General features: G+C 37.5%; 2 protein-coding genes and 1 long non-coding RNA gene across 7 annotated transcripts in view; 1 reads left to right on the top strand and 2 right to left on the bottom strand.

The window, feature by feature from the left end:
* The first annotated feature begins 1111 nt into the window (after nt 1-1111).
* Nucleotides 1112-21564, top strand: lima1a (LIM domain and actin binding 1a). 4 transcript variants are annotated; one of them, XM_082146203.1, is made up of 11 exons: nt 1112-1322; nt 3020-3171; nt 4949-4991; nt 6664-6963; nt 14761-14824; nt 15120-15226; nt 15966-16043; nt 17121-17166; nt 17515-17558; nt 17700-17833; nt 19943-21564. In XM_082146203.1, exons 2-11 carry the CDS (start codon nt 3050-3052, stop codon nt 20898-20900), a joined length of 1896 nt encoding a protein of 631 aa, XP_082002329.1. In that variant the 5' UTR covers nt 1112-1322; nt 3020-3049; the 3' UTR covers nt 20901-21564. The 4 variants fall into 4 exon arrangements, with proteins under 4 accessions (XP_082002329.1, XP_082002328.1, XP_082002331.1 ...); XM_082146202.1 differs by having other exon boundaries at nt 1113-1328; XM_082146205.1 differs by lacking the exons at nt 1112-1322; nt 3020-3171; nt 4949-4991 and adding an exon at nt 6092-6278.
* Nucleotides 17952-19935, bottom strand: LOC309481400. The gene is made up of 2 exons (XR_014200000.1): nt 18427-19935; nt 17952-18277 (listed from the first exon to the last, which is right to left on the bottom strand). It is a non-coding gene; the product is annotated as an uncharacterized lncRNA (long non-coding RNA).
* Nucleotides 21565-21904: 340 nt separating the features above from the next.
* The window catches only part of spryd3 (SPRY domain containing 3), a 48390-nt gene continuing 45638 nt past the window's right edge, over nt 21905-24656 (bottom strand). For both annotated transcript variants that reach the window (XM_082146239.1, XM_082146240.1), the window contains one exon: nt 21905-24137. In XM_082146239.1, coding sequence (XP_082002365.1) covers nt 24003-24137 — 135 coding nt within the window. In that variant the 3' untranslated portion in view covers nt 21905-24002. The remainder of the gene's footprint in view (nt 24138-24656) is intronic.

Here is a 24656-nt window from a genome sequence, read left to right as displayed (position 1 = left end):
TTCCCTGAATTTGTGATTCACCCACTTTAAAATGAGTCAAGAAGGGGAGTCTGATGAAACATCTACACTTCTGCACTTTAGTCAATCTAGCCTAAGGGAGGTGATCATAATAAACTGCTGAGACAGAAAATAATGAACTGGTTAACTATGAAGAAATTTGTTCTCCACTGGTGATTGCAAATATTACTTCTCTCTGTCTCAGAGATGTTTTGTTCATGTCTGCCTTGTGACCTGGCACACATTTCTACCTTGCCTATAATTTGAGATAAAATAGAAAATATTTTAGGCAGCAATAAGTAGGCTATATTCAGTATTTGACATTTATTATCTGAAATAGCACTAGCAGAGAAAATAAAAAGAGATGATGATAATAACCATATTTTGCCTGACTCTATATAGCCTCTGATTATAATGTCTGATTTCTGTGGAAGAGGACATTTGCTCAGGGCTAAAGTGTGTATGATGCATATTTGATATGATACATATAGGCCTACACACACATACTATATATATATATACACACACAGTATATATACACATATTTGAAATATATAATAAATATATATTTTAATATAAATGTACACACACACACACACACACATATATATATATATATATATATATATATATATATATATATGAACACACATACAGTATATACAATATGTTTAAATAATATTTAGTAATGTGCAGAAAAGTGTAATCTAACACTGTGGAATGTTGTGCCTATTCTCCAGCAAGACTTCCATGTGACAGGGATTAATGAAAGTGATCCAGTGAGCCTGAAGACTTCCGGAGAGGCTCCTCTGTGAGACATCGCTGCTTTGTGTTCCCACAGTTTTTGGTACATGGTACATACGTAATCTAATGAGAAAGAACATTACAATAAAAATGTGAATTACAATTTTTTTTTTTTACAATTATTTTACAATTTTTATTGTCCTAATGGCTTTTATTTTTGTCTTTTGATTTTGGGGTGAAATATGAGCTGGACATGAAGGAGGGGACTTTCACTCACTTCCAGGAATCCTGTGGGATTCCCAGACTGAGTAGAAGCCTTGTTGACTCACTTTGTCTGTTCTACTGAGAGTCTGATGATGAATTGCTGAGCCCTGAAGTGGGAGGGGCATTACCTGCTAGGTGCAAAGCAGCTCTCTTCCCATTGGCTGAGAGGAGGCACTATATTTCCTCACTCACTAACAATGGTAGAGTGAGCAGCAGAGCAGAGTGTTCAGAGCTTTGAGAGGACTGGGAGGCTAACAAGAAAACTCTTTGGCACATCCACTGAAAGATTCCAAGAGGAGGCTTGAAAGACTGCAAACGTAAGAGTATGTATGTTTTGATTGTGTTTCATTGTCCTTTGTTTTTTGTTAATGCCTTCATAGGGCTTGTTGTTTTGCATTTTGAGTGCATGCTCTGTGGTTTTGTTTGTTTGAGCTGCTTCCCACTTTCACTGTTTTTTCAATGGTCTCACCAGCCATATGTTTCTGAATGAGTCTCTGGATTAGATTTTTCATTTAAAAAGGGTAGCTTTCCTTTGAGTAGGCTACCATGAAATGAAAAGGAAAAACTTAAAATGGCTGTCTTTCATTCTGTGATACATCAAGATGTTGATTTTAGTAAAAAAAAAAAAAAAAAAAAAAAAAATGAGAGCTTTAATATGTAGCTTAATACTAAATATGCTGATTAGTGATCATATAACAGAGTTTAATGAGCGCATATATTAATGCATTATGCAGGGCTCCCACTGTCATTGAAATTTTTAAATAGGCCTGGATAATTCATAAATCTCGACAGTGAAAAGTATTTTGACTAGGTGAACATTGCTTTTCGTGAGTTTAAGGATAACTTCTGGGAGACTTGTCTAAGCATGCATGTTGATGTGATCTAAATGTGATGTTTCTGCTTCATTGACCCTCTGAATGTTCTCCTGTCATTTAAACACATTTTTGTACAGCATTTGCTGAATGGTTGAGTGTCTCCTTGACGCAAATCAGTAATTGTTGAAAGCCCTCAGCTTTAATTTGCTCACATTTAGGAAGTTTTGGATGAGAAAGAGTTCATCATCTCCTGAGTCACATCCTAATGTCTCTATACAACACACCCTTGAGATCTCTTAGATGAATAAAACTTGACCAAATAAAGGCCACTTTGACATGATTCTTTCCCAGACTATATAGCAAGCAACTAGTTGTGTTTATGGTTTTATAGATGTAAAGCATGATGCATGAGTAATCTGAGGTAACGATGACTCAGTTACTGTCTCAGCAGCTTCTGTGATACTGACGTTTCAGCTGATGCTTTTCCCTTGCATCACTCAAAACAAAGCCCGGCTCAGCTGTAAAGGGTGGGAAAACATGCTTGAAAAGATCAAATGCTGGTTAACTGGAAGCAGTTTTATCACTGAAACCTTATCAGAACTTTATTTCTGTCTATCATATTAAAGACATGGCTAAGGACCGGTTTGTGGTTGCCCCCAAATAATCAGTTTCCTGTGAATTTTGTGAGAACTTTAGCAGACATGAGATCATGTGAGATAAGAATATTGCTCCATGGTTTCCTGTCACATCAGGCATAAGTCACAGCATGTCTGAATGATCAGGTGAACGGCTTCAGGTGTTGTGCACTGGTGCCGAATGACTCATTAATTTCAAGAGTAATGTGGGAAAACGTTTTCTTCCTCTTTCGGATGTTCCTCAGGTGTTTTGGGGATTTCATGACGCATTTGATTTGTGCAATCCCACGGTTGCCTTCAGTATACTTGGATGATTGTTACACAGTTAGTGCAGACTGAGCATTGTACAGCTTAAAGTCTGGTTCCAGGTATTAAGTTAATTTCTGATATGCATATTGTGATGGAATATTGAAAAATATACATGGTACTGAATTTTTTTTCATATTTGCAGTGGGGTTCACTGAATCTGTAAAGGTTGAAAACCCCTGGTCTGGTTTTATCAATAACAAGGGAGCAAGTTGTCTTGTCTTAATTTTCATATTTTAAATGCCTCTACCCTAACAGAAATCCCACTGAAGACATCAAGATACCAAGATGGCAGTCAGTTCATTTCAACGTGGGCAATGGGCCTCACAGTCCTTGAGAGTTACGGCAAGGGAGCTCTCCATTGTTGGTGTGCGAGGCAAAAGCACGGCCATTGCCGAGCGATTTTCCAAGTAAGCAAATTACAGGATTTGCATATCTTAAGCTGATCTCACTTGTCATTTAACCTCTCCTATTTGCTTTCACTTTAGCACCCCTTTTAGTGCTCTTTAAACAGTGTTTCACAACTTTTTTAACAAGGCACTTCTGTTTTAAATGCTGCCGTTTTGTTCTAAATTGGTTTACGATGTTCAAAACTCTGTTCCAACATTATTGGGAGGTTTTCCCTTTCTCTTCATTCTTTTGTTCACCATGAAAGTGGCGTCAAATCTTTTAATGGAGTCAACAGCAAGACAGAGATACGGTAGGGGTCCAAAAGTCTGAGACCACTGATAAAAATGCATCCATTTTGTATTTTTAATGCAATTTAATACCACTTTTAAGTATAAATTATATTATCAGCATACAAATTTGAATTAAGTTCCACACATTTACTGCATTTAAAAATAGTGACGTAAAATGAGTGTTAAGTTCTTCTTCGTTTCTTATCTTGAAATTTTCAGAATCCTAAAGCTTTCCAAATGCAAGTTCCATATTGAATTCTCTCAGACATTGAAACATGTTTGATTTACAGCTGAATGTCTGCTGCCCGACTCATTATAAGCATCTTTGTTGGCTCTCGGTCAGTGTGTTTCCTGTGCAGAGGAATTTCTCCAAGCATCTGGAGTTTTTCCAGTGCATCTCCTGTCAGATTTTCTGATGTCTTTTCCAGGGTTCTGCCTCTGGCTTCCTCTCTACACATACATCAATGACTTCCACATCCTCAAAACTGTAGATTTGCCATCTGAATTAGTGAGCATCAAAGTGAAAGATTAAATAGTTTATAATCTGATGATCACTGACCTTTGTGTGTTTAGCATTTGGCTGTTTTAAACTGTTCAACTGTTGTATTACAGTACGTGCAGGGCTATGATTATTGTCTTTATCTGTGTATCTTTCCAGCTAACCTTCATTCGGAGCCAGCCGTTAGTTTGAATCGGTATGCCGTAGATTTCCTTAGAAAATCAGATTGAACTTCCTGCTTTCAGTGGTTGGGAATTTTTCTATAAGTCCCTCCAACAGATGGTTGGTGTATCTGGAAGCCCTTCAGGCTAGCTTTCAAGTTTCCTTTTTAACATGTCATAAAAATAAAACTAGAAGTGAAATCAAGACAGTCCAGTTGTTTGCACTGCTACGACCACTAGAGGCCACCGATGATCAAAAGTGATCTTTTAGTTTTTATTTAGGCAGATAAAAGGAGATACAGCGTTTAAACTCGGAACAGTATTTATTGACTAGGTAAACATTGCTTTTCGTGAGTTTAAGGATGGTTTGAGGATAACTTCTGGGAGACTTGTCTAAGCATGCTCTGAAGTGTTGATGTGATCCGAGTGTGATGGTTCTGCTTGAATTGACCCTCTTAATGTTCTCCTGTCATTTAAACACAAGTGCGTACAGCTGATGGTTGAATGGTTGAGTGTCTCCTTGAAGCAAATCAGTAATTGTGGAAAGCCCTCAGCTTTAATTTGTTCACATTCAGTTCATAAAATTTAAAACGAATTAAAATCAAGACAGTTCAGTTGTTTGCACTGCTACGGATGACCAGTAGAGGCCACCAATAATCAAAAGTGGTCTTTTAGTTTTTAGGCAGAGATAAGGAGATACAGACGAGCATAAGCCAAACAATAAAAACACCATCTGTTGATTGGCCAGATTTATATAATGGTATTTAAAATACATAGAAACTAGCTACTCTTCATTGAGGACTAGAGAACCGTTGAGTGAACAAATATTTCCACTATTTCTTTTCAGGTACCAGAAAGCAGCAGAAGAAACAAGTTCAGACAAGAGAAAAGTGAGTTCTCATCATGTTGTTATTCATTCCATTGTTATAATGACTCATCATCTGTCTATCTATCTATCTGTCTCTCTAACTATCTGTCTGTCTGTCTGTCTATCTGTCTGTCTGTAACACACTGCTTCTGTTTAGACACACGCATTCAGTGTCCAGTTATCTTAATCCTTTAGAAGTCTTAATCTGCAGGTAATTCCCCATGTGCTTTACATAACTGGTTCAGTCAATCTGTGCCCTCCTGAATGTGTAGAGTGTGTGTGTCTTCATAAATACTGTGAGGAAACTTCAGTAAACTGTGTGTTAGTGTTTGTCAGGATGAAGGAGTTGCAGAAATGACGATGTGCAGGATGAAGGATGTACGTATGAACTATCTGACTGGATTTGAAAGGGAGATTGCAGCTGGTTCACGTCATGTTTAGCTTTTGCATTGAAGTTTTGTTAGACTTATTAAGTGAAAGGTTTTGATTTCTGCCCCATTGTTGAGGGCCTTGCATTATGTTTTGGCAGACAGTTCAGAGTGTTTGTGTCAGGCCTGGAATTTTTTGAGCCAGAAGTATTTGAGCTGTTGTAGCATGCAGGGTCAAAACTAGTGTCAAAATAGCATGCTTTAGTTGCTTTAGTATGTGAGCACACAAGAAAAATGGATTATCTTTAGGGCTTGACAGATTTTTTGCAAAATAGATTTATATTGAAATGTTTTTTTTTTCTTCTAGAAACTAGTTTTTTATTGAAACTTTCACATTTTGTGTAGTTGACATTTACGCATGACAAGTGATATATACATATCCATGAATATAATATGACAAATGACTCTGTTGAATATAATAGTGTAGTGTACATAAAAAATGAAGGAAACATCACATACTCATTTCCAGTCATTAGTATTCTGAAATTAAGCGATCAATGACTTGTTTTAAAAGTAAGTTATGCCTGTGTTCAGAATACTAAATACTTTAACACTAATTTTATAATATGTTGTTGTCAGTTTATATTTCATCAACGGTTATAACTTATATATATATATATATATATATATATATATATATATATATAAAATTGGTAATAAAAAGCTTAAATGTTAATTGTTTCACACAAACTTTCCTTTTCCCCGTTTCCTGTCTCTGCTTCCTCTTTTTATGTTCTTCCTGGTTTGTCTGTCCCGTTGTAAGGGGTTTGGCCTAATTCCCTCATGCAGATAGTTTCAAAAGACTAGCATCTGGTGCTGCGTTTTTTTTTTTTCCATTTCCACCAGAACAGACTGAGGGAGCCACTCCTTCCATTTGCCAGGTTTCTGAAGCTTTTGTATTCAACCTTATTTAACAAACTACTACTAATCTACCAACTAATGACAAGATACTCAATCATTTCATTCTGTTTACTGCTTTTCCTCGTTTGAAGGCCTCAGAGACTTGATTAGTGAGTAATGTAATTTTAATCATGGACTTTTTATTTGGACTTTTAATCAGAATTTAAGTTTAAAGCTATGTATTATTCAAAACTCAACAATGAAATGGCTAAATCTGAATGTGTTGTTTTATGTTTTAATTTTAGATTTTAGGAATAGATCAATACAGTTAGTCCACCGTCTTGATTGTCTCGTCTTGTTAAAGATAAGAAGTTGAGAAACCCAAGGAGTGAACACTCTTCTGAAATTCTCTTTGTCCTGATACAGTCTCCGGAGAAGTCGACTCCTTCCATGCGCAACGGCAATCTGAGTCTCCTAAAGCAGCTCTGGGAACAACCAGCCGAGACGCCTAGATCTCCAGAGCCCAAAACGTACTCACGACAGACGGAGAACCATCAGCCTTTAGATCCCAGTTTTGACACTCCACTGGAATCCACAGACGTCCAGCTGTTGAGCGACAGTGACCAGCCAATGGAGAAGTGGACACCAAGAGATGTGGAGACTCCCACTGTGCCTCTCAACAGCCTGAAGATGATGTTTGAGAAAGGAGAGACCATTCACAACAATGTAAGTACAACTAATCATCTAAACTGGTACATATTATCTTAAGGTATTTGTCGGGTTTAGTAGATAACACCTCTTGGTCACCGTGATTTTGACCAAGTTAGACATGTTCCCTGATCAACATATTTTGTTCCTGTGCAAAAATTTGGTCCTAAAGCTAATCCCACCCGTAACTTATCCCTAAAATCCGAGAGAAATGATAGGTGAATGACGCTGAAGTAGAAGCACCTAAACCTGGTTGTAAGCCTATACTTGACGTAAGCTGTAAATCTTGACATAAGCTGTCTCTCAAATCTGATTGGTTGATTGAAATGTTGTTCCAGGATCAACAAAGTTGTTGATCCAGGAACATGTTGCACTTGGCGAAATCACGTTCACCAACACGTCTTTGGTGTGCATGAAGTTATTTAAATTGCATGTGTGCAATTGTAAAAAGGCCATATTTTTCACATTTTGCATAATTGTTCCTACTTTGCATATCGTTTCCTGTTATAAAAAAGGTTCATTGAGGCCTCTTCGACCAAAACGGTCAAAATATAGTTTTTCATGACCAGTTTAACCTGTTCTCTGACCCTCAGAATAAAAAACCCTTTTTGATTACTGTAGTTTTAAGACTTCGCTATGTAAATGACCTCTGTTATGGTTGGCTAATGGAGGTGTTGATATGTAAATTATGGTGGTCCTATGTTAATGAACTGATGGTTTTGTACAGACAATACTGTTCAAAAGTTTGGGGTCAGTATTATTATTATTATTTGAAAAACTAATACTTTTATTTAGCAGGGACACATTAAACTGAACAATCTCAAAATGACAGTAAAGAGAGACTATTTTCTATTTCAAATAAATGCTGTTCTTTTGAACTTTCTATTCATCAACGAATCCTGTACACCGTTTCCAGAAAAATATTTATTTGCAAAACTGTTTTCAACATTAATAATCATAATGATAAATATTTCTTGAAGGATCATGTGACACTAAAGACTGGAGCAATGATGCTAAAAATTCAGCTTTGAAACCACAGGAACATATTAAACGTTAAAATATATTAAAATAGAAAGAAGTTATTTAAAATATTAATAATTTTTCACATTGATCCTGTTTTTACTGTATTTTTCATTTAATAAATGCAGCCTTGGTGAGCAAAAATAACTTCTTTTTTTTTTTTATAAAGTCATTCCAACCTTAAACTTCTGAACAGCCTGTTTTTGCTTAACACATTCATAAATATTCTATAGTCAAGCCAAAAGATATGATTTTTGTAAAAAAGATTTTTTTTTACTAGTGGACGCAGGACACTATAGCAAAATAAAGTAAACTGTAACAATACCAATAACTTCTTCATACTGTGGACTACCAGTAAAATTTAAACAAATTTGGGACCAAAAATTATTCAGACACTTTGACCTGACCATGTTTTGCTTGAGTGTTTTTTCTTTAATTGCTAATGCGACCTTTTTACACCACAGACTGAACAAAATTAAGGATTGCTTGGTAATTTGTTGACCTAAATTGCTATTATCTAATATTATCTAACAGAAGGATGGCCAAAACCAGTAAAATATCAACTGATTTGATAACTCTGAGTTCTCGTCATATTTTATTACCATTTTCTAAACTACAGCAAATAAACTGAGATAATGTAAGAAATGTTGAAGGTGTCTGAATAATTTTTGGTTTGACTGTAGGTGGACTGGGAAGGATGCTTTGCACTGTGAGGGTTGTATTATGTGTACATGTTAGATCTATATTTTTAATAGTAAAAGATTGAAGTTCTCCATCATATGTCGTCCCCTTAAAGGGGTTATAATGCCCTTTTCACAAGATGTAAAATAAGTCTTTGATGTCCCCAGAGTGTGTATGTGAAGTTTTAGCTCAAAATACCCCACAGATATTTTTATAGAGCATATTAAAATTGTCAATTTTTGAGGATGAGCAAAAACGCACCGTTTTGTGTCTGTTCCTTTAAATGCAAATGAGCTTCTGCTCCCGTCACAGAGGGCGGAGCTTCAACAGCTTGCACTCACACAGACACTCAAAAACTTTTAGCCCTTTATGTTCAAACCGGATTCAGACAATGATGGAGAGACTCAAGAAAAGGTGACAACATATAGAATGCAACAGGACGTTTCTGAATGGTTAGTTGATGAATTTATGTAATTTATGTGTAGTCATTGATTAGCATATTCTGTCTTGATAATCTATCAATCGTGTTCTGGGGGCGGGGTTTATGTAAATTTTAGGGTTGGTGATGTCACTCAGGAGGAATGTCGTGTAGTCCCTACCAGCCGTTTGTTGTCCTTAAAAAGCTATTTCTTTAAAAGCAAATATCTCCCTTTGCTTTGAACTTTGAGCATTGTAACTTTGCAGATGTTGTTTATGCTCAAACAGCAACATTACACACTAACTAAAGTTAGAAAAGTGAAATCATATTCAACCACCCCTTTAAAGCATACTGTATGCATGTAAGAGTTTGATTAATCGCAGTCATCAAGACGACTTGATCAAACAGTATCTGTCTGTTCTGCTTGCTGGATATCTGCTTGTATTCAAAACGTTCAAGAGACTAGTCATGCTGTGAGTCACATGGTCTGTGGTCATGAAGACACCAGTGTGCTTCTCTCTCTGGGTTCTGGGGTTTCAGTAGGTTCACTGCTCTTCTAAACAGCCTGCAGGTTCAACTATTGTCAGATTGTGCTCTCTAACTTTGTATAAAATGTTACTTTGAGTTAGTGCTTTGTTTAAACAGCTATCCCTAAACTTTGGCATGCCATGTAAATGGTAATATTACTTTTCTAAGTGATTAGATTTTTGCCTGACCGACAGTAAAATGGCCAAAAACTGTCTAGTGAATAGAAAAAAGTGTAAAAAAAGTTGCTTCCTTAAATGAAGTACAATCAACATGAATGTTTAAGTCATTGCAACTTAAATTACACTAAACTGACTTAAAATAATGAGTTGAATTATTTTAAAATTGCTTAACTTATTTTGAGTTAAAGCAATGTAAAAACATGTCAACTTGTTGATCAAGTAATTATTATTTTTTTTTACAGTGCATAGAGAAATGGGAGGGGCTTCTTTTGACTTGGGCATGTAGGCAACCAATCAGAACACCTTAGTAACTGCATAGCAGTGCAACTAAAAATCACTCGAGTCAGAATACATTAGCAACCACATAGCAACACCCACAACTCCCTAGCATTGTTGTGATGTTTTAAATGCCAATAACCACTCACATTTCTGTCAGAAGATGTAAAAATCCAGCTCTTCTAAAGCTTCTTTTTAAACGAGATGCATTGTACTTCACTGCTTTGAATCGCTGATCTATTGTTCTCTACTAATCTGTGTGGTTAAAGATAAAATGAACATTCTTGTGGTGTCCTTCTAGTCACACCTCGTCTTCATCGGACATTGTGTTTATTCTTTAATCACATTTTGTTTTTTGGAACAGTCGAAGGTTATGAGTTTAAAATAAACCGGGACTTCACCATACACAATGGTGTCTCTTGTTTCGCGGACTGCAAAGGGAATCGTGCCCTAACATTTTATCTGGAAAATTAAGCTAAAGGAGCGTGGGTGGAGGAGAGGGAAAGACTGAAACTGAATGCATTTCACTGTCACCAGTGGTTTAAAACATCCCAGCATGCAATGAACAATGTTTTGATCCACACCTTCTTCTAAAGACAAACATCATTATTGCTCAAACTAGGGGCTTTTCACTTCCCCAATCCAAAGCATTATACGTTCAGCTGCTGTGATTTTTAACGACTGAATCCGTGATTAGAACTTGTGATTAGGTAAATTACTCTAAAAAAGTAATTAAATACTAGCTACTAATTACATATTCAACAGTGTAATCCGATTACTCTACTAATTACTTTCTCTAAAAAGTGTCGAATTACTTATTAGTAATTACTTTCTAGATCCTATATCAACCTCAACTATTTGAACAATACAAGGCAGACATGAAATTAATGAATTAAAATAATGTACATTTGCATAAATTATTCTTGAACTGACCAAAGTATCTAAAGGGAGAAGGTTACATTAAAAACATTTTAACATTTAGACGTTAAATTGGTTTATATATAATTATTCTATACAGTATTTAATGCAATTACATAAGAAGTAACTAATTAAATTACAGTAAAATTAAGAGTAATCCCTTTACTTTTTCAAGGGTAAAGTAATTAAATTACAGTAATTAATGACTTAGTAATGCATTACACACAATACTGCTTGTGAATCATTGAATTGTTTAATCCAATCAGCCAGTTCATGGAAAAGAAATGTTTCAAAGGAACACTGTTCAGAGATCTGGTTGACTCACTGACTCAATGATCTGGTTGCGGCATTTCTCAAATTAATTGACTTTTTAAAAAAAAAAATGTTATGCAAAGTCACATAATTTCATGTTTGGGTTAAACCCAAACTCCTCTACCTCTCAAAAGACATTTCCATCATTAGACTGGGATGAAGTTGCTCTCATGTAGAGTCTGCTGTTCTCACTGGGGGGCTGATGTCATGAGATACACATCCACATGATCGCTGCAGGGTTCGAGCTCTCTGCTCTCATCAAAGCCACACTTCTCTCCTTTAACCTGGGGGATAGTCATGAGGGAGAGAGAGAGAGAGAGAGAGAGAGACTGAAATTAAGTGAACTCATCATCTACCTCCTCCAGCATTTAAAAAAAAAACATCTCCTGCAGAGATTTGTTTTATAAATGTCAGTGGATATTGAATTTGGGGTGCTTGGAGAGTTGAACTGACTGTAAAAAGCAGTTAATAAAGAGAAGTTCTACTAGATATGATCAGACGTGATGATGTGCAGTGTCTGTAGGGAGGACACATTTCGTAAGAAACTAGACCTTCGTAGGTGTTTTGCCATCCGGGATACGTCATAAGTTGTAGAATAATAAATCAGACTAGAAGACATTATACATTTATTAGCAATTTTGTGTCATAATAATGATAATACTAATCCTACTAATTATTATTAATACTGATCGTTTTTATAATTGCCACATTATTTCAAGGATAAAATAAAATGAAAGCATACTGAAACAAAATTATGAAGACAAAGATTATATATGTGATGGATATTATGGATATTGATGCACCGACATGAAAGTTTCGGCTGATATCGATAACCGGTAATTATTTATATTTGAAAGCCGATAACTGATGTATTGGCCGGTAAATCTAAATCCAAATTTTTGTCCCAAGCAAAAAACAAAAAACAAAAGTATAGTTGCCTAGTTTGAACCACTGTAAATGTAATTAATTTTACTCTCCTCTGGCCAACTTTTCTTACCGAAAAAATATATATAAAGAAATAATAATCATATTTCAAACTATTCAAATCCATCATGGCGAACAGTGCGCGTCTGAAGTGTCTCAGCTGAAGGAAATAATCCATTATTAATCAGCTTTAAAATAAATCCTCTTATCGGATCGATAACGATCATTAAAAAAATTAACATATATCGGCCGATACCGATATGGTGGCCGATATATCGTGCATCCCTAATAGATATAGTACATTTCATCTTTTTGCGACAGATTTTATTCTCTGATAACATAAGGAAAGGACGCTCCTCATTTTTGGCAGACTGTGGCTCAGATGTTCCCATCTTTTGTGTGTTTGGGATTAATAAAGGGTCTTTTGTCTGGGCTAATGCCCCCTGTGGCTTCGCTGCCTTTGCCTTTTGTACTGTGTTTATTTCCCTCTCCCCTGGTGTCCGCACACCAGCCTGGAGACGCTGCACTGATGCCTGGCCGGCTGGATCCCCTTACAGCCCCGCTGATGGCTAATCCTTGACTGGGAGGGGGGGTGGGCTGGTTTCAGCGCCCTGTTTGGATTTGGAGGTTCAGCCAGCTGCCTACCCCACCCCACCCTCTCAGCCCTCCCCCTCTCCATCTCTCCCGCGGCTGCCAGCAAAACACTGGCATGCTCACCGTCTTTAATCTGCTCTCAGAGCACTGCCGGCCTTCAGTCAGACAGACTCGGCTCTGTAAATCTCCAGGAATCACTGCGGACCGCCCGTTGCTGCCTGTCTGATTTTAAATAGGTAAGACGCGTGGCTTTCAGGTCGATACTGATATTGTTCCATGTGGAAACTCTCTGTTCGGTGGGATGATGTCAGTTTTAGTTCCTGTTGTACTGCCTTCCTGAGAACAATGGCAATGGATACAGCAGACTTTTTGGAGGATGTGTTTGTGCTGGGATTGATTGCAGTGTTGTTGGACAGTATGTGCTAGGCACTTCTTGAAAAGTACATGTTTTGTTATTTTCTGAAACAAAAGCATTGAAGTAAGTAATACCACTACAATTTAAAAAAACGCAAAATGGTGCATGAACTTTATATATAGACTAATATGTTTCCAGTTAATCATCTTATAGGAAAGTTTATGGACCAAACATTGTGACAAAAGCAGCTCTTTTTATTTAATTATTATTAGTTTAATTACAGGTAATACAATTCGGCTGTATCAACAGGGCAGCAAATTGTTGGGTTAATGTAAGTGTAGTAACGGTGCTGTTGTCCACTGGTTTGTTCTGGTCTCCATGTGTCTGTCCACCGGGTGTATTGAATTGCACGAGAGCTGTTGTGCTGTGTGTGCTGGAGTTGTTGTGGCAGTAAAGCCAGACGCTGGTGTCTGTCCACGGCTCTCTCAGAGCTCATTAGAGGATTACTGATGCCAGTGGAGGAACTGGCCAGTCAGGGCAAGGAGACATGTTTAAACACTGCTGTCATGGCTTTAAATGTCTGTTGTCACCTTACTAATTAGTGCTGTTTGCTAAAGTAAGCATCATTATGACTTTAGCTCATACTTAGGGTTAGGGGGATTTGAACAAACCCCTTACCCATCCAGAGTATTAAGCTCTGGAGCGTAACTCATCCCACACAGAATAAGAATAAAATAAGGCCGACTAATGAAGTGTGATATTTTTTAAATTTTTATACTTTTTTTATGACGGCCAATAAAATAATGACATGGCAATCATATAGCATTCTTTGACTTTTGTAAATAACATTTAATAATTGTTTATATACATTGAAGATGGATGCATGAGCCAATTTGCTATGAATAATCATTTTAAATATTTAATAAACATTATATTTTAGTTAGGGATGCACAATGTCTCGGCCACCATATCGGTATCGGCCGATATTTCTTCGTTTTTAATGTTATCATTATCGGCCTGATAAGAAAATTTGGCTGATATATTAAAGTTGATAAATAATGGATTGTTTCCTTCAGCTGAGACACTTCAGATGTGCACTGTTCGCCATGATGGTTTTGAATTGCTTGAAATATGATTGGAATCACTTGAAAAAAGGGAAAATACAGTAAAGTGCAACATGTCTCGGTCATATAGGCTACATAAAATGAGAATGAGAACATTATAATTGTGTGTTTGGGACGTGGCTTTTAATGGTGAGACCTTTGTTTTTGTAACCAGACTCTCAAAATTATATAAAAATTTCAATTTATCGGCCAATATGTGGGTTATCGGCTTTCAAATATAAAAAAATTATCAGTAATCGTATCGGCAAAAAAAAAAGAATATCGGTGCATCCCTAATTTGAATAAAAAAGTCAATTATTAGACTTGACAGTATAGAGAAACAGGAAATTATTGGGGAGAGAGGGGGAATGGGATCAAATCTTCATTGGCTCAATATGTTTCTCTATTCATGTTAACTTTTTAAAAAACTAGGACTTTTTAATGCTCTCTTTGTCTTTGCTCTGTGCTCAGAACTCCTCATTAACACATGTTTCTTTGTCTGTTTAGGTGTCCAGAGAACCAGGGAAAACAGGAGACAGTGGATCTGAGATTATGGAACCAGGAGACAAAGGTACAGAATCAAACGCAACACTAAACACAAACACGCCAGTCTAATAGTTTGAGCAATATGTTTTCAGTTAAAGGATTTCACATCTTGAACATCCTGCTTCCTTTTTGCAACACTGTAAGAATGAGCTTTCTGCGAAAAGTGCTGATGGCAGTTCTGTGGAAATTCCTGTTTCCCATTCCCACTTTGACCTTGTGGCTCTCATTTTCTCTTGCGCATATGCTTTTTTTCTTCCTTTTCTTCATTGTATGAGTTATCAGAGACCCCACTGACTCTCTTTTTCTTTCTTAATTCACAGAAAGTCTTGACTCTGGAGTCAAAATGGTGGAGTCGACCCCTCTCAGGGACAGGATGGCCATGTACCAGGCAGCTGTGACTAAGCACGATTTCCCTTCCTCCCCCACCGTGAGTTTCACCCCCCCCCACCCCTTTCACAATAAAACACTCCCTCAATTACTGTCACTTCTTATGATTTCATCAGATGCAATATGTCTGCTGACCCGACACTCTTTGTTTCTTGTTTAAAGGCATAGATCGCCCAAAACATGAAACGGATGTCATTTACTTGCTCTGATTTAGTTCCAAACCAATATGACTTTATTGCTTAATTCAGTGGAAAACTCATTTTCATGCGATTAAAATGAACAGGGACTGAAACTTTTCACACAAGTCATACGGACTACTTTTAAGTCGATGTAAAAATCCCTAGTTCTTCTTTGGGAGCTGTGTTACAAGTAGGGACGTACAATATGTGAATGGAAAAAAATTCAACTGAAAAGAATGAATCAATGAATGTTCACAAATCTCATCTGAATAATTTATTCATGAATTGGGGTTTGAGAGAGGGAGGGGAGGATGTCATGATCATCAATTATGTAAATTTCAGCCATCTGTCATATGACTTTACCATTTCATGATATTCTAATAGTAATAATTTAGCATAATTTTCTGAAGTTTGATGTCTTTAGTCCTCATTAATAAAAAAAAATGTCTTTCATGTTGCATGAGGAGCAAGTCATGGCTTTGGAATGACTTCAAGATGCATAAATTATGACAGAATGTTCATTCTTGGGTGAACTGTTCCTTTAAGGGAGCACATGCTCACTGATAACCTTTTCCCTTTTTGTGTTCCTGGTTTTGGTAGAGTGAACCAGCAGACAATGAAGTGCGGAGTCACAGTGGGAAGCAGAAGGAAAATGTGCCACCAGTGTGTGCTGATGTGGTAAGAACTGTTAGGCTCTTTGTTTCGTGAAATCCTGTGAATGAATTCACAATACATTTTCTTTTTTTTAAATGCCCCTACTATGCTTTTTCAAATATTACCTTTCAGGCAGTGTGTAAAAGCTGTTTGCGAATGTAAAAGGTCTGCAAAGTTTTAAAGATCAGAGTGCACGACAAAAAGAATCGAGTCGTCAGCAATTCCAGTCTCACTTTCGTAACATATCTACGTAAGTTTGTAACAAACAGCCTATGGTCTGCATTGGCTGCCCGTGAGCAGTGTCTACTTAGCTACAACTACAGTGTTTGAGGGCAGGTCAAAGTACTGAGAAGCAACATGTCGAAATGTGGAGAAGATGGTATTTTCTGTGTTGCGAATCCACTTTGCTTGCACTTCCAAAAGATGAGAACTCGCGCTGGAAAACCGACGCCATTGTTACTGTTCGTATCAAGTGCTGAGGAAGATCCGGAGCTGAAATTCAGATATGCTAATTGGAGTTTTGTTTCCAACATGTGCTGTAAGCAGTAGACCAATCACAACAGACTGGGTCATCTGACCAATCAGAGCAGAGCAAGGGCGTGGAAAGGAGGAGTTTATAGAGACCGAATCCTTTATCGAACCATTTCAGACACTGTGAGAAAAAAGGTGTTTTGCAATGTACATTATGATTATTTATTTTTTTTGACCTGGGATGCATATAAACCTATTGTAGGAGAGCTCCAAAACAAAATTAGGAATGTTTAAAAAAGCATAAAGGGGCACTTCAATACATGATTGTATTGTGCACAAAACATTTTTGTCTCTATAATCTTTCATTGAATAACTTGCTCCACGTCAACTTTTTTATTTCTGGCCGACTTCCTAAATGCCTTTTTACTTTCACTCACTTTTCATGATTCGATAAATTTTTCTGTCGACAAAATCAGTTCTCATCCTTTTTTTAATATCCGGTTTCACTCTGGCATGTCAGATTATGAAAGCAAAAAGGGTTGAAATGCAGTTTCATGTTAACACAATGACCGATTGTATATAGGTTTTTTTTTTAGTAGTCACTTGCCTTACTTCTCTTTGTATCTGCAGGGCTCTGAATCCAACACTATGAAAAGTCCCACTACAGACAGGAATGGTGAGTTTCTTGCTTGTGGTCTCTTGCATCCATAATGACATGCTGTACAAATCATGAGTGAACAGTTTGTACTTTTCACCCAAAAATGAACCTTCTGTCATTAATTACCCTCATGTCGTTCCAAACACGCAAGACTTTTGTTCATCTTCGGAACACAAATGAAGATGATGAATGAAAGTCTTTGGAACAACATGAGGACGAGTAATTAATGACAGCATTTTCATTGTGGGGTGAAGTATCCCTTTAAGTGTTTTGACACACTTTGTTCAGTTAGTTACTTTGAATCGCAGCGCCATCTAGAGGTCATTTTGCGGCAATGTCAAAAATCACTGTTCTCTCCATTTACAGGCTCTGTTATAAGTCCGGATCAAAACCAGTCTAAAGCTGTTCGGGTGAGAATTCAGTTATTAAATAAATATCTATTTCTTTATTTACCATATAGTTTTATCTCTGTTTTTGCATTTTGTGAAGTGTCATTGAAAAATACAGACATGGCTTGTCACTTTGGCTAAAAGATTTTTGTGCACCTGTAGAAGTTCCGTTTGCCTGTCCGTGAAACCTGTGTGGCGTGCCTTAAGACTGTGTACCCGCTAGAGAAACTTGTAGCGAATCAGCAGATTTACCACAACACCTGCTTCCGCTGTGCCTACTGCAACACTAAACTCAGGTGAGGGCAAGAGACTCTACCATGGCTCTGACTAGACTAGACTGTTGGGTCTCTCATTTGTCAATTTTTGGGGTGCTCTTGAGTGTCCCCTATTTGCTTACCCAACAGCCAATGTTACTTTTTACAGTTTTTTGTTTTTGTTTTTGTTTTTTCATTCATTTATTTTAGTCTTCATCTTTTTTTTAATGGTATAAAATTTTACTGCGCATAAGTAAAATTTTAGTTGATGAGATGCAGAATTAAATCAAAATTTCAAGCATTTTATATGATAAACATGTACAAAAAACAAGGAACTCCCGCATCAGTTTGCAAATGATTATCAATTTTATTAGTAACGTTTCGGTCTCACAACCTTCATCAGGTATATACAAATATTCAAACTCAATCCCATTTAAAATAATCACATGACCAATCAATGTAAAGATCCATTTGTAACCAATTAAGCTTTATAATTCCTGGAGTTCCTTGTTTTTTGTAGATTTGTTTGACCTACTTATTTGGTCTTTTTTCCCCCACGCACCTATCACCTGCAGGTGTGCGATGGTGTTTTCTAATTGATATAATAAACATGTAAAAACTATTGTTATAAAAACACTATCTTATTAAATGACATTGAGTAGGCTACACAACTTAAAGCAAGAAGTTTTCATAGCATTGCATTTAAATAAACGTTAAAATTCACTTGCGCATTTGTGACATTTTGTGCAGACAGTTGTTTGTTGAATATCTGATTATTGCCATTATATATAGAATGTGTTTGGTTAATTAGGCTAATTAACATGCTAGCAAAGCATTTTTTAAATAAATGAAATTATTTGAAGCAATAATAGGCTATTGGTTACGTCCATGACATCAGAATACGCTTGTCAGTTATGTATTTTAGTGCTTAATACGTTGACATAAAGTTACAGTTATACATGACATACAATTGTTTACGAAATTGAGTCGACATATCCGTATTCTGCAACCAAACTCGCAACCATACATTTTTGTAAGCGAACCCGTTGTGTGAACAGAACAGTATCGTTAGTTGTCGAGAGAGGCACTTCTAGTAGGCCTATGTTTATTTCATGTGTGTTCAGTAACTTACAGAGATGGAGATATGAGCTGTTTATCATCTGAAGGCTTCATATTCAGTCATTGTCGTCGTCCACAGATTAACCTCTAGCAAAAGCGCTTCACCTTCCCGCGAGCAGCTCCCGCCAGTTTTGTAACCTGTTGTAATGAATGAAAATTACAGTTTGAGAGTCACGCCTGTTACTAAAATATGGGGTTAAACACGAACTTTTTGAATTTAGCCATTTATTTTCTTCTACATAAATAAATTGTTAAAAATGTAGGCTATTTTAGACTAACCCAGTAGGCTAAGTTAGAATGACCCATGGTTCCCTAAACCCAATAGGATTTTCTATTGGCTTTTGAATAATGAATTATTGGAGAAAATAAGCTCTGTAACCAACAAAATGATTTTTACCAGTTAACAGCATTTTTAAAAATCTGTCAAAATACAATCGGGCAGAAGTAAAAAGCTAAATGTATAGGCTATAAACGAACTACCATGGTCGCATGACTTCAACCTCACCAACATTAAGCTTTCGTTTTGACAACTCTTTCAGTCATGTAAAAAAACAAAAACAATTTGCTAGTGTGATTTATAGACACAATAAGGCTGTAAAAGCAGACCAGTCAGTAGATGAGTTTACCTGTTCAGTGTGATGATGTTTAATGTCTCTGTAGTAGACCCATTTAGCCACTTGTTGGCAGACACCTTCAAGACAAGAGCTTAAAAAATTCACTAGTGTGCATTGCTTTTGTATATTATGTTGTGGAATAAAAATGAATGAAATTATCTTAAACTTGTTTTATACCACCAGCCATATTTCAGGCATTTAACCAAATACCCATTCAAAATCCCATTGACTTCAGGACGATGGAACCAGAAGTGCTAAAATGCTAACTCATTTCCTGGTTTTGGCCTACAAAAATACGCCATCCCGGCAGCACTAAGATGGTTTAATTTAGGACATTTATGGCATTTAGGACAGGATTGATGCTCAGTTTGGTTTGTTTCTAATCTCTCGCTCTGTTTTGCCGCCCTCTTTTGGACAGTTTGGTGAACTATGCTTCTTTGCACAACAACGTCTACTGCAAGCCACACTACTGCCAGCTGTTTAAAGCCAAGGGCAACTATGACGAGGGTTTCGGCCACCGACCCCATAAGGAGCTTTGGGAGACTCGAGGAGAAGGAGCCGAGGAGCAAGTGAAGCTCTCGCCTCAAGAAACAACCTCCAGCCCAACAGTAGAGGAGTCTCCACTGGTAAAGGTTAATGTGCTTGCGGCCACTTTAGAGACCCGAAAACAGGTCGACTCTGAGAGGGTGGAGAAGCCGCTGGAGACGGGACGACTCAAGATATCCTGGCCTCCACAGTCAGAAGGGGACGAGAGCGCGACCCATGTGTGTGGAGCTACTGACGGCGGTGGCATCAAACCCATCCGCCCGAAATGGCCTCCAGAGGGCGACTCTGTATCAAGCAACTCGGACCAATCTGATTTTCCAAAGCTTCGCAGGAGCGTCTCTCTCAAGGAGAGAAGCAAACCGTTTTCCATCTTCAGCTCTGCACCGGTCACTCAACCCAACAAGACATGCCAAAGATCTCCTTCAAATGAGAAGCCAGACTCCTCGGAGGTAATGTCACCCGTCTCTTCCACCACAGACACGCTGATCTCTTCCGAGGACATGACTGAAAACAACCAATCAGAAGAAGAGGAGGAGGAGGAGGAACAGGGTGAGACCAATGAGGAAAGGATGGAACAGGAGGAGAAAGAAGTGGATGTCCAGGAAGAGGAACTTTCCTCTCTGAAATGCAGCTCACCGGAGATCAGTCCTCCATCGTCGCCCGAGAACGAGTCCGGGCTGGATCCCGAGGAGAACAAGGCCTCACAAGACGTTGGCTTCTGGGATGGAGAAGAAGCTGAGGAAGATAAAGCGGATGTCTCTGTGGAGGACCTCATTAAGAGGAACCGGCATTATGACGACGAGGACGAGGATGAGGATGATGTGGTCTGACTGAGCGATTAGATTAGATGTCCGTGGACTTTCATTTCCCAGAAGCACCAGCGTATTTTCACGTAGTCTGCGTTGTGGGTCTCCGTCTGTCTTTTGTGCAATTTTTTCATGTCTTCAGCTTTTACATGTGCCTATAAATGTAAATGAACTAAAAACCAAGTAGTTGTCAGGCTATTCAGAAGACTTCTCTAGTCTAGACGATACACTAGAGCTCTTACAGTCATTTCAAGCCTAGGTTTATATTTTAATTTGTTTGGTACTTTTTCTATATTTTCTATATTAGTAGACTAGAATATTTTATTCTGATGCTGTTCAATTTCAAAATATTTGCATTTCGAAGCAATACAATTATTATTATTTTATTTTTTTTACTTGATATTGCTTTGAGTTTAAATGTGATTCTTAGGCCAATTTTAGTATGTTTAGTTCAAGCACCAATCTTTTTTTTTCTTTTTCTTTTTTATCACTACTGTAATGCACTTGGATGTACTTTATGTTAAACACGCCCTGGCTGTACCACATTTGATTGAATTGGCAACCTTTGAATGTTTTATTGCAAAATTGTATTTAACTATTTTAAATGTCACCTTTTTTTTTCTATCATGGGACCAAATATCCTGAAATACTTTTGTTTTCAAATAAATATACTATTACAAAATCTTGAGCAAGTGAGCTTTGTTTTCTTACAATGACCCTACAATTAATTCAATATTTGTTCCCAGCAAAGTGAGCATATGTATTGGCTAATGGCAAGCCTTTTTAAAAAGTTTTTATAAAGATAATTTTTTTTGGTAGCAATTGTAAGAAGTTGGGAAACTACAGTGAAAATCAGTCTCGTAAAACTGCATATAAATATTGCATGATAGTAAAGTTATGTATATGTGTGTGTGTTTATATGTACACAATACATACAATTTATCTAGTGGGATCAAATGGGTTAAAGTTTATTTGAAAAGTGCGAACATGAAAATGTATAAAAAGGAATTTCACTGCAACCCAAGTAGTTTGTGTGGAAATAATTATGTCTTTATTATTTACACATTAGCAAAAGAGTGCATGCTACAAGTAAAACAACATAACATCTTCAACGCAAATCTCCATTTAGTAAGACTGTGAACCCAAAACGATCATCACCTATTTATGCGCCAAGCAACCACATTCCAGTCGAAGAATTCAGATGATCTTGGAGAGGACAACCGCTTGGCTTTTTGAATAAGCTTAACTGATAGAGGTATTTGGTTTTGGCTTCCCTGTGCTGTCAATTTATGTCTGGAACACAAGCAATTCTTTATGTTAAATGATCTGATCTGGAATATTCATTTCACCACTAAATGGAAGAGCTTTAATTCACTGTGAGTTCCATTCCTCTCTCTAAAGAGATGCTTCTTTTCATTAACAACCGCATGATTCTCACAGAATATATTTCCAAACAAATGTTGCCGAATAGTCTATGATAAACATGCAGGATTATAAACCACCGATAATCTTTCAAATGAATAAACCGAAGCCCATTATTCAATGATGCCCTTTGAAAACCAATGTGTCAGATATGATTATGGCTATATTCAGAATAGCATACCATTTCCATTTCTTCAGTATACTGTGCATAGCATTAACATTTATGCATAGAACACCCCTAAAAATGGCAAGACGTGCACACTGCACTGGGTGCTGTGTCCCATAATGCAATGCACTCATCTTGAGCTTCCATTTCCAGCAGCCAATGAACACAATCACTTAATTATAAACAGAGTATACACTGCAGTAAGCAAACACAACCAATGTCCTGACATTCGGCTAGTGAACTGAAGGATGCAACTTATGAAACCGAGGCACCTAAATTAGGGCAATATAGAGAAAAGTTTAATATCACTGAAAGATTCCATTTATACAAAACAAGAAGGAAAACCCATTCTGAACGGGACAAAATTAAGATATTAAATTTGGCAACGTATGTAATATGAAAGCTTTTTGTTCCATAAGTGATATGTAACAGAACAGAAGAGGAAGCGCATTATTGCAACAGCGAGGTGTGCAAAATGCAACAAGTCTGGAGGGCGGCATCATGGCCGCTCGCCCATCCGACTACCAGCTTAAGTTGACATCTCTAAAGTGCTTGTGGCATTTGTGAACCGGACGAGTTCACGTTACAGTGGACTATGCCTGAATAAACAACCTGACTCCAACGCCCTGAAACATCTGATAAAACGTCCACAAACTAAAGTAAAATTCTACATTTACAGAATGAAGGCTTAAAGAACTTCAATTGATTTGTAAAGATGCATTCGTAGACAGATACACAAAGAGTAGCCGACGCGGTGTGTTGTCTTCCGCTCTCTGGTCTTGAGCTTCTGTATGGCGTTTCCTGATGACCGTGTAAGATATACAACCGGAGACAATACAACTTGCCTCCGCTGACATCGCAATTAGCAATTAATTCATGCTATTTACTGGCAAGCACAATCCCCTCAACCGCTCATTTTCAGACAGAAATTACAGCAAAAAAATGGCACTTGATTAAATATGACATTCAAACAAATCACAATAAGAAAAAAAACGACCTTTCATCACCTTCACAAGTCATTTGTGAGAAGGGAGTGCTTGTGGAAAACTGTGAAGTTATTTGAACAATATTATAATAATTCATAATTATTAACCCCGCTCATGCCTAATCTTTAACTTTCTCTAGGGTGTCCTTCTGTTTATTAATATTCATGATTGATTTAGCAAAATAAATGTTTGTGTAGCAGCCAATACATACATTTACATATGTACAAGTACATTAAAAATATATAATTCTATATTTTCTATGCATTTTTAATAAACTAAATGTATCTTCGGTACAATATTCTTTCAGTCACCATTTAAACAGTTCTTTTGAGGCCTAATATTAAACATTTGTGGTTTCACAGTAAACCGTTTTTAAGCCGAGGTGAACGCTGTAGATATGTTCTACCGCGAGACATGCACTGGAGTGAACGTGTTAGACAGGTTAAACTTTTTTTGAAGTGCCTTCAGAGATAAAGAAATAACAGAAATCTCAGCATAAGTTTCTAGCTCTTTTGTGGGTGAGTCTGGCTGATGTGCGAAGTTCCTGGTTTATTATCCGCTGAGTGGATGGAGGTCCACCTTCACCTTTTCCCCGCTGCTGAGCATCCCGATGGTGGGGTAGAACCCTCCGACCGGGACCACCACCTCCCTCCTGCCGATTATCTTGCCGTTCCGGGTGAAGAACACCTAGATGAGCACAGAGGGGCGACAGTGAGTCAGCATTTCCACAGCTGGAGAGGGAAGAGAGTGAGTCAGCATTTCCATAGGTACAGGGTATCAGACAGTCCTGGTGCACGCTAGTGCCAAAACTCTGGCTACTTCAGGACACGACATGAGCACAAGAAAACACTTAGCAAACATCTGTTTTTTGAGGGTATCCTGTGTTCTTTTATTTCCAATAAGCCTTTCCAGGCGAGTGACTGAAATATCTACGAGCTTATTCGTCTTGACCACATCTGGGATATCCTGTACCCTCAAAAGACAGCTCTCATGAGAGAGTTTGACAGCGAGGTCATCCATAATCTTGCACAAGCATGGAAGCAAGCCTCACCCAGTGGGGTGAAAACTGACCAGACGACGGCCGGAAACTGGTTGATTACAGAGTCGTGCGGTGCAATTTTTGGCACCTAGCAGTCTTGATCGTTTAGCGTCCCACTGGGAGACCTTGGCCCTGTTTACACCTGGTGTTAAGATGTGTTTTGGTCG

The sequence above is a fragment of the Leuciscus leuciscus genome (assembly GCF_965113295.1).
Source record: "Leuciscus leuciscus genome assembly, chromosome: 18".
Taxonomy (NCBI): domain Eukaryota; kingdom Metazoa; phylum Chordata; class Actinopteri; order Cypriniformes; family Leuciscidae; genus Leuciscus; species Leuciscus leuciscus.
Note: the sequence above shows the minus strand (reverse complement) of the source record. Positions and strands in the feature narration are given on the sequence as shown.